Genomic DNA, 15,937 nt, shown 5'->3' on the forward strand with positions numbered 1-15,937 from the left:
ACAACTAAATAACAAATAAACTTCAACTGGCAAAGACTATTTAAAACTTCAGAGGCAACCAACAGGAAAGCTGTCTGTGCTAGTCTGAGGCTAATTGGAATATTTTAATGAGAAAAGCTAGATGATAGGCTGTGAAAAGGACACAATGGTGATGTCTACTTCACTCATAGGGTCGCTGAGATGTATAAAAACAAGAACACAAACACAGATAAGACAGTGTCTCTGTCAGAGTCGGTGTCTATTTTCTTTCCCTGGGCTTTGCTGTTCTGTTGGATCTGTGTAACCCAACTCATCACCCTGCTTCTAATACCTCTTGCTGGTCCTTGCAGCTCACCCTGCATGTAAGGCAGACTCTGGGATAAGGTGGAAGGGTGGAAAGAAGGTGGAAGGGTGGAAAGAAGGTGGAAGGGTGGAAAGAAGGTGGAAGGGTGGTTGGGAGCCCCTCCTGGGGACTCAGGTTTCTGGGAGGGCTGTTGTGTTTCTGTATTACCTTTTACCTTGACTATTTCTGTCTATAACTGTATATACTGTAAATATCTGCTTGTATACTGTGCTAGCTGTAAATATAAGCTTCATTCCTACTTCCAGAGCCAGCTGAGTCTAGTCTGGGTGATTTCCAAAGTGTGGGGGGGCAGGGAACACCCAAACCACTACAGTGATTTATAAAATAAACTATTGCAAACTATGTTTTGATCTGAAATAGATTAAACCAGCATTTTATTGGAATAAAGTCCTGACTTATTTATTTTTAACACTACCTTAGTACTTCACAGGTACCTCAGAATAATTACTAGAGATACAGATGCTATTTATTCTTTGCTTTTATCAAGCAGTTTTATGTTCAGTCAAGCTATAAGAAAAGACTTGGTTTTAACAATTCTATTTAATCCTTGTTTCCCAGGCTCCATCTTTTGAATTAATTTGGTGATCTCATCTTTCATATTGTCTTTGGAAAACTTACTAAGAATACAAAAGCCTGAAAAAAAATACTTGGAAAAAACTTCTGGAACACAGCCATTTAAATTCAGCACTTCTTAATGTATGATTATGTATTTCCTTCCTCTTAAACACATGCTCCCTAAAGGAGGAGCAATATTTCTGTATAGAATCATATAATCAAGCAGGTTGGAAGAGAGCTCCAACATCATCCAGTCCAACCTAGCACCCAGCCCTAGCCACTCAACTAGACCATGGCACTAAGTGCCTCATCCAGGCTTTGCTTCAACACCTCCAGGGATGGTGACTCCACCACCTCCCTGGGCAGCCCATTCCAATGCCAATCACTCTCTCTGACAACAACTTCCTCCTAACATCCAGCCTAGACTTCCCCTGGCACAACTTGAGACTGTGTCCCCTTGTTCTGTTGCTGGTTGTCTGGGAGAAGAGACCAACCCCCACATGGCTACAGTCCCCCTTCAGGTAGTTGTAGACAGCCATAAGGTCCCCCCTGAGCCTCCTCTTCTCCAGGCTAACACCAGTACAGCAATCTTACATGAAGCCTTTACATACTAATTCAAAACAAGTAAATAATTTTTTTCATGTAACAATGCCCCTGTGACTTAAGCATAAGCTCTTCAACAGCACTGATGAAACTAAACATGAAGATCAAAGGTGAAAATGTCTAAATTCTATACTTGGCTGTATTCAAGCACCTCTCAGAAACCTCAATGAGGCCAATCAACCATGGATATATCCTCTAGCAACAAATTTTATCAGCAGACTATCAATATTTGATGAAATTCCTAAACTTCAGTTGTTTTTCTTCCTAGGATAGGAAAACAGTGTCAAAACTTCTAGTAGGTTTGTAAACCTTATAAAAGAGATGTATGGAAGTGCAAGAGCAGCTAAAGAACTGCAGGTAATATTTTCATGTAGACATAGATGGTTTAGCTGCTGTTCAAAGGGTGTTCAAATTTTGAGAGCCGAGAGAGGTTATTCTTCCCCTGTGCTCAACACTGGTCAGGCCACAACATGAGTGCTGTGTCCAGTTCTGGGACACTCAATTCAAGAGAGATGTTGAGGTGCTGGAAAGTGTCCAGAGAAGGGCAACAAAGCTGGTGAGAGGCCTGGAACACAAACCCTATGAGGAGAGGCTGAGGGAGCTGGGTTTGTTTAGCCTGGCGAAGAGGAGTCTCAGGGGGGACCTCATTGCTGTCTACAACTACCTGAAGGGAGGTTGTAGCCAGGTGGGGGTTGGCCTCTTCTCCCAGACAACCAGCAACAGAACAAGGGGACACAGTCTCAAGTTGTGCCAGGGGAAGTCTAGGCTGGATGTTAGGAGGAAGTTGTTGGCAGAGAGAGTGATTGGCGTTGGAATGGGCTGCCCAGGGAGGTGGTGGAGTCACCGTCCCCGGAGGTGTACAAGAAAAGTCTGGCTGAGGCATTTAGTGCCATGGTCTGGTTGACTGGCTAGGGCTGGGTGCCAGGTTGGACTGGATGATCTTGGAGGTGTCTTCCAACCTGTTTGATTCTATGATTCTAAGTTGGAAGCTGGACTTGTGATGTCCTCTTTCAAAACTCAAGATGCAGCATCAGAACTAAGCAAAGCAATACATTGATTAAAGGAATGACCTACTTGCTAGTATTATGTTATTACTAACTTGGGCAAATATGAAATACTGGCTAAATACAAAAAAACCCCATTCAAACACATTGCTTTTGACCTTGTGAAAAACAAAAGCCTTCCAAAATCCAAGCTGCACTAAGACATCAAATCCTGGCTCCAAAGGAGAAAGACAACTCATAACAGTGATCCTATAAACTCAATTCTCCCTGAAATCCTTGGCTGAAAATGCAGAACATGAACAATACACTGGCTCATGACTGTGGAAAAACTGATCTCCATTGAAAATGTTTGTCATCAATGTAATCCCATCTTTAATTGTAATTACAGCATGGGGCTTTTATGTGCTGAAACAGTAATACATTGCCAAGAGTTCAGCTTTTAGGAAGGCACAAATTTCCAAATTACAGTGGAGATTGATCTTAAAATGGAGTAAATAATAAAGCATAAAGCTGTCAGAGGAAAAATGAACTGAAGACATTATGGTAGTAATAAAGTACTGACATTCAGGAAGTGTTCTATAAGTGACTTTTAGAAAGAGATATTTTGGGGTTTTTTTCCTGGTTTAGTTACTGATTTTTTTCTTCAACATGGGTCAAAATCAATTAAAAGTATGGTTTACATTTTTAGGAAATGCCATTTACTTTGGCCACAACTGTACCACCAAAATGCTTATGTTAGCCTTATCTTAACTAGTTCACACTGATGCGTTAGCACTTACTGCTCTTCCTTTGTCAATCAAAATGCAGCTGAGATTGAGGCCTAGGCACCAAATATTACTTCAGATTTGCAGGTCCAGAAGAGTTGCCACTGTCTCCATATTTTTTTTTGCTCAACCTACCTTTTCTTCATTCTGACAGAGAAGGCAGTCACATTCAAAGCAGTACTGGCGCATCAGTTGCTTCTGGCGTTCACTGGTGGGCATCAGTGACTCAATATAGCTGATGTTGAGCTGTGTGCAGTATACACAGAAACAAAGTACATTTTAAGCTTTAAAAAAATCTGTATTCAATGTACATGTAGCTAAAGCAACATTTTTAATACATTTTTTCCAGCACAAAGTTATTCTTACCAGATAATTTCCTGGAGGAAATTGAATACTCTTACAACACAAAACAAAGGTCCAAAATAATTTCCATGGAGGAATACTCTTTCCATAGTAATATTGTTTGAAATTATTAATCCTCAAAGAATTAGCACTATTTCAACTTTTCAGAGATAAGAAAGGGGAAGAAGAGCGCAGGGAGGAGCAATAGAAAGCAAGGGAGGAATGAGAAAGGAGAGACTGAAAGCTCAATATGTGAATTCCCTGTAAATGAAGTCTCATTTTCTGCCTAGCTCCAAAGCTTAAGTATGCGTTTAGCACTTAGACAACATTCAACTATCTCTAAACATTTTGTCTCAGGGAAGTCCCTACTTTTCTCACAAATATATATCTGAGCCTGAGGAAACCTCCTCTTCATACCCACCCTCAGTATGCTTGTGATGTTTTCCTTGCTACCAAGGAAGCACAAAAGCACTGCAGCCAGAGCTGCTAAAGCACTGCAGCCAGAGCTGCTAAAGCACTGCAGCCAGAGCTGCTAAAGCACTGCAGCCAGAGCTGCTAAAGCACTGCAGCCAGAGCTGCTAAAGCACGCTACAAGAAAATTTATTAAAAGTATAAAAGAAAATGCTTACATTTGTGCCATTTTCAACTCCTCATTCTGTACAGAGTGAATTTGAATGAACTACAGAGAAGTCTGCAGTTTGTTCACTTTGGTGACTGCCAGAAGGAATTTTACAGGGCTAAGCATTTGTAGAGCCCTTCAAAAGTTTAAAGCGCTGCAGAGGCACAAACGAATGACAAAGGAAACACTATAACATAATAACATCCCAGCTCAGCCCAGCCTTTGGTCACAGATGCTATTGAGTGATCACGCTACATGCCCACCACTCTTTGAAATACTCAAGGGGTCAGAGCTAAAAAAAATAAAAGGTCACATTATTTCATCCTGTGCCTACACACTTCAACTAATTGGGAGAATTTTCACATGATTCTTAGCCAAATCACAAGAGTCCACTCAAAGAAATTAGAGGGCAACCTGAGCGATTTGTTGTAATGACTATGCATTGTCAGTACTTGCAGTTTGCAAACTGGTGAGCATTCCAATTAAACTAGCAATTGGCAAGCAATTAGAACAATGCCTGCATTTTTAATTTCATTTATTATTACAGTATAATTTGATTGCATACTGAAGGAAGGCTGTATTAAAAGACGATTACTGAAATGGCAAAGCTAAGCTCTTAAAATGATCATAAGCAGAAAGCCTGCAGAAAAAAAAAAGTAAATATGGGCTCATTATTGAAGATTAATAGTATAAATAATTAAAGAGATAAAGTTCCATGGATAATCAAAAGTTAGAAAGTGTGAAAACTTGGTTAGGTTTTGCCCTCTAAACCAATATTCTATTCTAGCTTGTATATGTCTGGACTGAGAGGGGATCAGCTAGTGTACAGGAGAATAGTCTGTACTAATCATACACACAGGAGCTTGCAGACTTCCCTCTGGGCTTTGTGCAGTGAATGAATGGAAATTGTTTTGCCTACTTCCCACTTTTTTCTCCCAAGCTTGGTCTCTTCTGCTACACTCATTCCAGTATGTCCCTCTCATTCTCCCTCTTCTCTGACCCTGGACATAAGCATCGTTATCCAGTCTTACTCTCCATACTTGGGTTATCTGAACCTGATCTCTAGATTTCAGTCCTAGCTCAGCCTTCCTTGGTACAATGGGCTGGCCTCTTCAACCTGTCAGCCCCACAGTGGGCTGAGCCTTCATCTGCCCTTCTGCCTCCCTTACATGCCTCACACATTTCCCCATATTTGACCACCAATACTCACTCTCTCACATTCACAGTCCTTGTTGCCCTACTCTGGTTTCTCAAACATCTTCAGAGACTCCATCAACTTTATTCTTAGTTTTTTTGTTCCCCTAGCCAGTCCTACTCTAACATCCTCCTCAGTGTGGTAGGAAAGATTTATCTCCCTTCTTGCAAAGCATTTTCCCATCAAGCTGTAGTCCTAACCTCTTTCTTCAGCCCTTTTAAGACCAATATCCCTCTCCCATTACAAACTTCTGATCATGATGTCTCATTGTAACGCTGTGTTTTCCATCACAGTAATTCTGCACACTGGCTTGCTGTCCATCTTTTATACTCTATATAAACACAGCTGATTCTAACCCATGACTACTGGGCTTTGGGTTCAAGTGGCAAACAGCAGTAAATCTGATTTAATCAAGTTCAGACATGTGCAAGATAGTATGAATCTTCTGGGAAAAACAATTCATGTCAGATTAGTCTGTTCTTTGCCAAAATACATCAGACAGTGGTTGAAACCCTATCATTACTTTTGAACCCACTAGTAAGGTTCAGTTCTAATACTGCAAAACAAACACATAGCCATCAGGAAACATTCTTTAGCTTGTCTTCTTTTTGTTTAATTGTAAACCATGTTGCAGAAACCTATGAAGTGAGCACACACTTAAAAACAGTAATTTCTTTTCCAGAGGTTACCAAGCAGTTGTCAGCATGAACAGTCACATAACAACCTGCTCTAAATTAAAGCATATGACTGGGCAGAAGGAGGAAGGTGAGAGTCTTCATCACATTGATAGCCTCTTCTAGCATTTTAACAATTCAGGGTTTATCTTGCTGTCAGAGGCTCAGTTCTCAGCCCTGCCAGCAGAAATTCACAAACATGCTTGTAGCTGGCAGACTGAGTAGGAAAACTTAATTTGACTACTTAGAAACATGTCCAACCTAGTGCTGGCTAAATCTATACTAATCATGTAATCATTTAAACACAAAAAAATCTGTATTCAAGTCTCTTTTACACTTGCTCTAATTTCAGATCCCTTCATTAGATGCAAGGCTCATTTAACTTGTACATATATAGGAAATCAGCCCATTTATCAAAGGCTTTCTCAAGGGTATTTGCATGTGGGATATATGGTATTAATTAAACATTATTTTAGCTGACCAAAACTTGCCTCTTTATTGCATCACTTATAAAGGATGCAGTAAATCTTTTTGTCTGAAATGGAGCATATATATTAAATAACATTTATGAAGGCAGGGAATTATTTAACTGCCATGAGACTTAATTGACTCTCAAGACCTTCTCCTTGGAAATGCAGCACTGCCTGAGCCCTGCTTTTTGCTCAAGGCATCACACATACAGATATATAACTTCTAACAGAACTATAAGAACAGAAACATCACATATTCTGGTTGAAATCTATCATGAAAACAAGTTTAAGTGGTGGTCATCTGAAATTATGATTTGTATGCAGTAGTAATTTTTAAAAGACAAAAATTTGCTGTAACTGAATTCTGATAAGCTGATAAGAAGCTATGCACTGAAATTGGACCTCAGCTCATAAATTCTGTCTACAGAAAGACCAACTGATTTGAGCTATGCATTGAACTAACCAGAACTATACAGTTTCTGATTGGCAAATAGGCAAAATGAACTTAAGTCTGCCTGAAAAACTCCAGAGACACAGTAGAACTAACCAACCAGGTTGGAAGAGAGCTCCAACATCATCCAGTCCAACCTAGCACCCAGCCCTATGCAGTCAACCAGACCATGGCACTAAGTGCCTCATCCAGGTTTTTCTTGAACACCTCCAGGGACGGTGACTCCACCACTTCCCTGGGCAGCCCATTCCAATGCCAATCACTCTCTCTGCCAACAACTTCCTCCTAACACTCAGCCTAGACTTCCTGCAGCACAACTTGAGACTGTGTCCCCTTGTTCTATTGGTGGTTGTCTGGGAGATGAGACCAATCCCCACCTGGCTACAACCTCCCTTCAGGTAGTAATTAACAATTAATCAGTTGAAACTGTAGCATACATCTTGATGCTATTTTAAACGGTTACTTAAGAGTAGAGAAGTGATGAAAACCTCTTAGAGCTGGCTGCTTGTCTTTCTGAGAAAGTAAATTAGCTGCCTTATCATTGAAGGAGCCTTGATGATGTCTAGGCTAATTATTTTTGCTTCTTATAATCCTTCCCTATACCTTATATTCCTTGGCATTTTACATCAGGTGATGTTACAAAAGCTGTAACAGTCAGCACTACAACTAACATCATCTTGAAGAGTAAAAAGCTGTTATAATTAGTTTTGAACTGCTAGACAAGTTTTAGAAAGTCCTGTAGTCTTTTAAGTAGGGATACAGTAAAAAACCCCCACAAAAAAAATTTATTCTTCTTTCCTGTTACTCAATTCAATTATGCACAAAACCCTGGTGAATAGTAGAGCCTATAGAGGGTTAGGAGATCCTTTCTAGCCACCTCAACCCATCACACTGTGCTGTTAAGAGTGTCCTTGAGCCCATCTTGGAGGCAGGATATCAGACGATGATATAGCCCTTACACCCCAGCTGCAGGGGCAGGATCTGCTGACTGCAGGAGGGTGGCCCCACAGTTGTTTAGATTTAAGCCTTAACCTATCTCTGCCTTACAGCCTTCCACATCTACCAATCTTAATTAAGCTAGCTGAATACACCTCTTCTGAGTTAGCATAAATGACGCTGTATCGCCACAACCAAGTGAGGATGACCTAACCATACTGGTGCCCATCATTACTCTGGCTGTGCTTTCACCCACAGGTGTGAGCCATAGTTACATTAGGTTACAATTTTGAAATGGCCAACAGCTGGGGCAACAGAAGTCATTGGTGCATGTAAAGTTACACATACACACATCTTTGCAGGCTTTACTAAGCAAATTCAACATTCCTTTGCTACGAAAGACATTTACTTAGAAATGCTTACCTAGCCACAAATTACTGTTTTCAAAGTAAATGCTGTTGTAAAAACAAAGATAAGAATACCTTAGATCAAATCAGAAATCTCTTAAAAGGGGTATTTTGCAGTCTTTTCTAGTGAAATGGACAAGAAATCAAACCTTGCCTTGCTACTTTCACTGTCAGTGAAAGGTTTACTACAACAGTATGGTTGCAGCCTGACAAATGCTTGTTGTAGCAGTGACAGTGAACACTACATTCCATCCAGAAATATTGTAATTGTTTCCATCAGGGTAAAGATGCTCAAATACAAACAAAATGAAGTGCCTAGAGGAAGGAAGGAGGATCAAGAATTTATCAAGACTGCTAGTGATTTATGAGAAGTAATGATTATGGGGCCCAGGCAGTGTGATGAGATGATTCTATTTATCACTTTGCCTCTGATAGCTATGTGCTAGAAAGTGGCATCAATACATCACCAAAATATTAAGCTGGTGGCCCTGCAGTCTGGAATTTATTTAGGGAGATGTCATTGTTGCAGGTGTCTGTGATGGAAGGGAGGACAAGATAATTACCTCTTCACCAATCTGGATCTCTCGGACAGAGCGAAGTAAAAGCTGGTATCCCTCAAAAACGATCACACAGTTTGGGTCACAGCTGTGGTTCAGTAGTGACATGCTGTAGGGGGCACAGAGGGGGAGAAAGAGAAAGAAAGAACTTTAGAGAGAAGTCTCCACTGCCATTTCTTTTTAATCATTTAAAAGTAGTTAACATGATTACATCTGAAGTATCAAGTAATTAGGTTATGAAACAAATAAAACCCCTGGCAAATCAGCTGCTCTTGGTTAGAGGAGGAAAATGAATGCTTAGAAGATTTATATCCATTGCTAATAGAAGCCATGCCTGGATCTCTTCACATGTTTCTGTCTTCTGTGTATTCAGAGTGGGAGGGATGTGACGGCCTCCCAGTGACTCTCTTGAGAGGCCTCTCTCGGGGGAGATGGCAAAGCAAGCAAGGGGCAACAAGGCAACCTGGACAGTTCAGAGCAAAAATGTTAGTACCTTGGGACTATGTTTTACTTCTACTGCTTATGCTCAGTTTCAGGGCACTAATCTTATCAGTTGCAAATGGAACCACAGCTCAAAGCAGGCAGTAATCAACCTGCAGTTTATATTCACCAGAAAGTGGATATGTGTGGATATAAAATACTATGGCAACAAAACTGCAAGTCCTTGGTGTATGGAGTTGAAAGAAGAGATGCAGCCATTGACTCTGTTCTATGCATATTTTGGTTAAGCCTCTGTTCTTCTGTCCTGTGACAGCTGGCACAGCACAGCTGGAATAGGCACACTGGGGAGCTGCAGACACCCCCAAGAGATGCACATGTTGGTGGATCTCCTGGCATAGAAACACCCTTCCCTCTTTTTTGAAGGAGACTATTAAGAGAAACATCACCAACATATACTGTATATTTTTTAGTCCAATGTTTCATTAGCTGAGAAGCATCTGACTTTGCCAGGCCAACATCAGCCCCACAGGAGATGTGTGATTGATGATCCTTCCCCTGTGGGAACGACCCACTGAAAGAACAGTTCTGCTACTGCCAGGCTGGAAGAAGAATTTCTGTCTTATCCAGGTCCTGGCTGGCTTTACTTGCTTTGTCTGCTTGATTCAGTGACTCAAAAATCTCAACTGTTGGCAAAATAGAGGTGTTGCTGAGGGTCAGAGCCCTGCACCAAGCTGCATTTATTCAGTTCTTCACTCCCTTGGTATCCCTCCTGGCTTAGTAAACTATCTGTGCCTAATCTGCACATGAACCTGGTAATGTTCACTGGGAAAGAGGATTTCACTTTCTGCAAGATCACTGGGCATACTCCCAAAGCTGCTGGCAAGGTGATGCACAGAAGGACCATATATATTGGGATGCTAAAGCTATCAAGCTATGCAACAACACAGAACCTCTTAATGAGGCTAAACGAAGCACTTCTAATCACATTTCATCTCATGGAAACACTTGTGGCTTTGATGGCAATTTCATCTAGAAGTATATGAATTCACCCAGAAGGGCATCTGCCTAGGATTAGGTAACCACAGATTTAAGTTCACAGTTTTCCCAGATCAGAGAGACTTGGTTACAGTAAAACTCAAACTGCTCTAAATCAACTTAGGGGTCTCTTGCATCCCTTGGAAGTGCATTATCATAGAACATAGATAGCCACCTTTTTTTCCCTGTTTTTTTTCCATGGTCCAGGGCTTTTTTCCCCACTAAGATATTTGACTAACAATAATACTCCAAAGTAATATTCAGTGTTTCCCAAGTGTGAGAAAGGATTTGTTGGCATTCAACCTCAAAATCAAATGACTGTTCTGTACTTTTTGGAACACTAATTCCCATGTCCTCCTAACTACTTCTCCCTTATATTTTCTGCAAGGCAGACCCCAAGATATGAAGTGTCCTTAGTTAATCTTACACATGTGACATTAGTAGAAAAAGAAACAGTGATAGGCCTGCTGAGATATTGACAATACAGTTCAATTGTGCATTAAGAAAACAAAAAGAGATGGTAAAATATAAATTCAAACTACACATACTAATTTTCCACATTAATAATTACAGGAAACTACTTCTATGAAGACAAACCCTTCCTTGGTATGTACTTCTCACTCAATACAAATAATAAACAACAATAATTAATTCAAATATTAACATTCATCTCTCAATATGCTTATCTTTTCACCTTGGTGGTTTCTTAGGTAAGGTAATTAATATGTTTAATGCTTTTCTTCTAATTGCCAGTACAGAAGGTTCTTGACTGCAAAATATCTGCATTATAAAGCAACACTGACAAGGTTTCTTTTTTGGTAGTCCCAACCACACATTTTGATGTCAGCATTTATTCTTCCATAAAAAAAGACTACCACCTTTACTAAAATCAAATATAAAGACATATCTTGTTTAAACAATTTTTACTCTGTAATTAGGAATATCAAGACTGCTTTCAACTCAATCGTATTTTTATTCTTTGTGCTAGCTTAAGCCTAGCTAGAATGTTTTGGTGAGAAGAATTAGATGGCATTTCCCAGTTTCCCATTTAGACAAGTTACCTGCTGCTTTGATTGCTCTTTCAGCTACCTAAGAAAAAAGGATGGGGGGGGGGGGGAGGGAAGGAAAAAACCAACACAGGTTTTGCCTGTGAAGGACACAGTGTCCACAGTACCTGGGATAGATGCCAACACCAACATCCTGCATCTCTCCATTACTGATGGTGAAACAGTTACAGGTCACCTGTGAAAATAAGAGGGGAAATCCAGGATTACTAATATCGTTTGGAAACCCCCCCAGTCAAGTGAAAAAAAAAATCAAAATAAAATGAAAGGGCAATTGGTAATTGGATGGGAAACATTGAAGCCCAACACTGGTGCTCTTTCATTTGAGAGAAATCACATCTGGGAAACACTCTCCTGTAAAACTGCAGTCAATTATAAGCAGAAATATTTGCTTCCTGCAAAAATGTGGGGTTAAAGACATGCAGAGGCCCTACTTTCCTGTCCAGAGGGGAAATAAAAAAGCCACTATATGCCTGAGAAACTCAACCCATGGACAACACAGATGACAGTAAGCACTGATGAGAAGAGTGGCTGTTTCCATGCAGGGACAGTGCTAATGTCAGGCTGTCACAACACCTTTCAATGAATACTAGTGGAGCCCAAAGAACATATATGGGTCAGTCTGGAAGGAAGCAAGTATCAGCCTTGCCTGTAGCAGCCTGTGCAATATGAAAGCTGTGCAATAGCATATCTTGCAGGTTATGGGTATTTTGGTGTGCATGTGTATGAGCCCATAAAAAAGGTAATTACTAATCAAAGGTATGCATGGAGCTTTTACAACTTCCCACCCCCAACAGAGATGGATTTCTGTTGCAGTGACAGCTCTTCCCCAATGTCATGCAGAATAATTCACTCCCTTTCTAAGCACCTACAGAACGCCTTATCTACAAATGTGATCAGTGTCATCTTCAGTAACCATAAAGGCAGCTGCCTTATCACACATCTGAGCAACCCTGTATCAAGTAGTTGCTGAATACAATCTTCTTTTGGAGGATGAAACCATTTACAGTAACTCCAGAACACATCATCAAAATCACCGAAGCAGCAGGAAGGTTGAGTTTGGACCCTTCTGGTGTGATGGCTTTTCTTGTCCCTCTGGGAATGCTGGCTTCCAGATTCAGGAGCAGCTGGGGACGCGTTTCTGTGACGTACCTCCCTTTTGCCATTCAGTGCTGCCTTGTGGCTTTCTTCGTGCTGCTTGTCCTGTGTGCTCTCAGCTGAGCCTGTGGGGTTAGCAGCTTTTTGCTGTTTAAAGTTCGTATCTTTCCCCCAGGATTTCCTTTCTGGATTACGTTGGGATGCTTCACAATTTTTACCTGCCAGCAGCTGGGGTTTGCAGCATGGTGAAGCCTTGCTGCTGGATGGAGTCATGGCACGGTGGTCCAGGCATTGTGGCTTGCTGTAGCTATAGCCCTACTCCAGACTATCAGACTGAAGTTTCTTGCTTGGTATAGAATAGAACAGAATCCGTCAGGGTTGGAAGAGACCACAGGGATCATCTAGTTCCAAGCCCCCTGCCATGGGCAGGGACACCCCACCCTAGAGCAGGCTGGCCAGAACCTTATCCATTGGTATTCAATTCTAAGGTAAACTACTTGCAAATGATGAGCAACTCTCATTTTCATGCACTTAAACAAGAACCAAAATTCAACTCCAGATACATTTAAAAAAATATCTAATTTGTTTTGGAATAGCTGATTTTGTATCTGGGTTTTTGGGTTTTTTTGTTTGCTTGGCTTTGGTGTTTTGGTTGGGTTTTTTTCCTGCTGGTCAGTTATCAAAGACGCACTAGTAAAACATTTTATGTAGTACAATGCTGCACGGTACTGCATATACAAGAAACGTTCCAGGTCTCCCACATAACATTAGATTATTCATACTATTAATTCTGGTTAAAACAGAAAATGAGTTAGAGTAGATTTTGCAGAAATGAAAATGAGATTTGAAAGTTGCAGTTCTATCCTATAATAATTGCCCAGAACAGTAAATGAACACCTCTATTTCAAAGAGGTACACTGAACAATTTAATAGTAGATCTTATCCTATAAATTGACAAATTATTATTTATGAGAGCATTAACCATAAGGTGAAAATGAAATCTACTTTCAATGTTTCTCATAAATCCTGACAGCAACATTAATTTAAATAAATGTACATGCAGTAGGGCATGTGTTTTTTAAGTGGTTAGACAATACTTTGATTAGTCTTATTTATGTAAACCATTCAAATGTTCGTGATCAATTACCAAAAGCATACATCTTAATTATTTCTTTCCTGCTGGCAGTGGATATAAAGTGTCAGACAACTTTCAAACAAAGATTAGTCCATTTAAAGTGGCAATTTTCTTGATTCTAAAAATATTGACTTAATTTTGCTATTTATTGAAAAAAAAATGCTTTCTGGGTAAGAAAGGAAGCAAGCTAACCTACATGGACCTTAGCTCCCTCTCACAGAATATGAAGCAGCAGAGGTCAAACATCTCCTAGACCTAAATCCCTTTCACTTGCAAATTGCCAATTATTACTATAAAACTGTTTATATTGACAATATTGAATTTTGATCACTGTAGAGTCACAGAGACTGTTTCTATTAAAGGTATGTATTCTACAACATGAAAAGTTTTACTCAGAGAAGTTTAAATAGTTTTACTTTTTCCTTTCCAGAAACATGCATTAGCTTTTTATACCAGGATGTATGTGAAGAAAAAAGTGAGATGAATGGATGCTCTGAGATTCAGACATTTAGAGCTTTTGTCAAGAGTAGGTTGCCATGAAGCACTTTTAAACCTTCCAGGTTTCACACTATGTAGTTGCATCTCAATATCCCAACAAGGCAGCAAAATGCTTACTGCTTTGCAGTTTCAAATATGAGACTGGGAATCTGAGTTATGCAGGGCCAGATTTAAAAATGTATTCAAGCACACAAACACAGACAGAAGTCTAACTATTCCCATGGATTCTAAGTCACATGATTTTCTGCACAATCCTAACAGAAGCATAAGAAGTTTCAGGTGTTCTGAGGTTTTATTAGCCTTCTAGGAGACAATCCCCCTCTTTCAAACTCAGGTATTAAAAGAACAGTGAAACCCACAAAGAGCACTACAAGCAATCATTGCTATGGCTGTTTTGTGTCCTCAGCAAATGCAGTGAGAAGAATTGAGATGGTGGTGGTAAGAGGAAACTTTCACCAATTACAGTGTGTGAAGTTCTAATACACAATCCTTCACAAACAGCAGCTTGTAACAGGCATCAAACAGGAAATCTCCATAGTATGTCAGGTGAGGGTGGGGTTGTTTGTTTTACTTTAGATCTGTTACAAAGTTTCTAGAATCTACTGAATCTCCTCTATATGTTTACGTAAAATTTTAAGAGGTTTTAAATCTCAAAGATCAGTCCTACCAAGGGGAGTTCTGAATTTCAATCCAAAAGTCCACCACAAGAGTTGATGTTGTAGACTACACCTCTAAAGAAACAAAGGGGAAGAAAGAATTTCTTTCACAGAACATCTGAATCATGGAATCATAAAATAGTAGAGATTGGAAGGGATCTCCGGAGGTCATCATAGAATTATAGTATCAACCAGGTTGGAAGAGACCTCCAAGCTCATCCAGTTCAACCTATCACACAGCCCTATCCAATCTACTAGACCATGGCACATTATTCTCCCATTAAATCCAAACAACAACACTGTAGCAGCTACTAGGAAATAAAATCACTCTATACTAACTGAAGCCAGGACAGACTGGAAGGAACCACGCTTCCAGGGAAATAACAATCTCAAGGTAACACTTGATTGAGTTGAGTGGACTGCGTTAAACCTGCTGCTTTTATTCTTACCATGCTGCAGTCATGCCAGCTTCAGAAAATTGAAAGATCTCACTGGAGCCAAGTATTATGGGTCTTGAAGTTCAGATTGCAACGTGGGAAGCTTCCTTTTTCCAGTTGTTTCTAGGTTCTGGGTTCTTGGGGTGTTGGTGGGACAAGGAGGGATGGGAGAGCAGTTTTCTGGCTTGGGCTTTTGGCTCACTTGCTTTTGCTTGCTGCTGCTTTGCACCGTGCTTCTTCTGCAAATAGGCTGAGGTAATTATGCATTTTGTACAATGTTTATATGATTTTGATCAGTAAACTCTATTCTTATCTCACCTTTTTGTTTTTTCCCCTCAGTCCCAAGCTTCTCTGTGTTACTTTTTCTTCACTTCTATGTTGGGAAAAATAGGTTAACCTGATGGCTTGGTTTGACTGTTTGTTCTGATTCAAACTATTACAACAACATTTTCCTCATGCATCATGTCATTTCTTTCAGGTTTCATGATCACCTTGCACTGTCCTTTTTCTCCCTTAACTGACCTACCTTGCTCCTTATACTCAAGTCAGGTTCTGATTGTCATTCTAAAGTAAGAAAGAATAAACAATTCTCAGCAATTCTTCTTCACAAAGGCATTGCCACTGTCATCTTAACTCCTGTAGAATCATTTATC

The 15,937-nt window shown here is 40.1% G+C and overlaps 1 protein-coding gene across 3 annotated transcripts in view; it reads right to left on the reverse strand.

The window, feature by feature from the left end:
• Positions 1-15,937, reverse strand: part of SMYD3 (SET and MYND domain containing 3) — a 308,385-nt gene that overhangs the window by 57,442 nt on the left and 235,006 nt on the right. For all 3 annotated transcript variants that reach the window (XM_064158682.1, XM_064158684.1, XM_064158683.1), the window contains 3 exons: positions 11,571-11,638; positions 8,927-9,029; positions 3,405-3,515 (listed from right to left, as the gene is read on the reverse strand). In XM_064158682.1, the coding sequence (XP_064014752.1) occupies positions 3,405-3,515; positions 8,927-9,029; positions 11,571-11,638 (282 nt within the window). The remainder of the gene's footprint in view (positions 1-3,404; positions 3,516-8,926; positions 9,030-11,570; positions 11,639-15,937) is intronic.

The sequence above is a fragment of the Pogoniulus pusillus genome, chromosome 18 (assembly GCF_015220805.1).
Source record: "Pogoniulus pusillus isolate bPogPus1 chromosome 18, bPogPus1.pri, whole genome shotgun sequence".
Classification (NCBI taxonomy): domain Eukaryota; kingdom Metazoa; phylum Chordata; class Aves; order Piciformes; family Lybiidae; genus Pogoniulus; species Pogoniulus pusillus.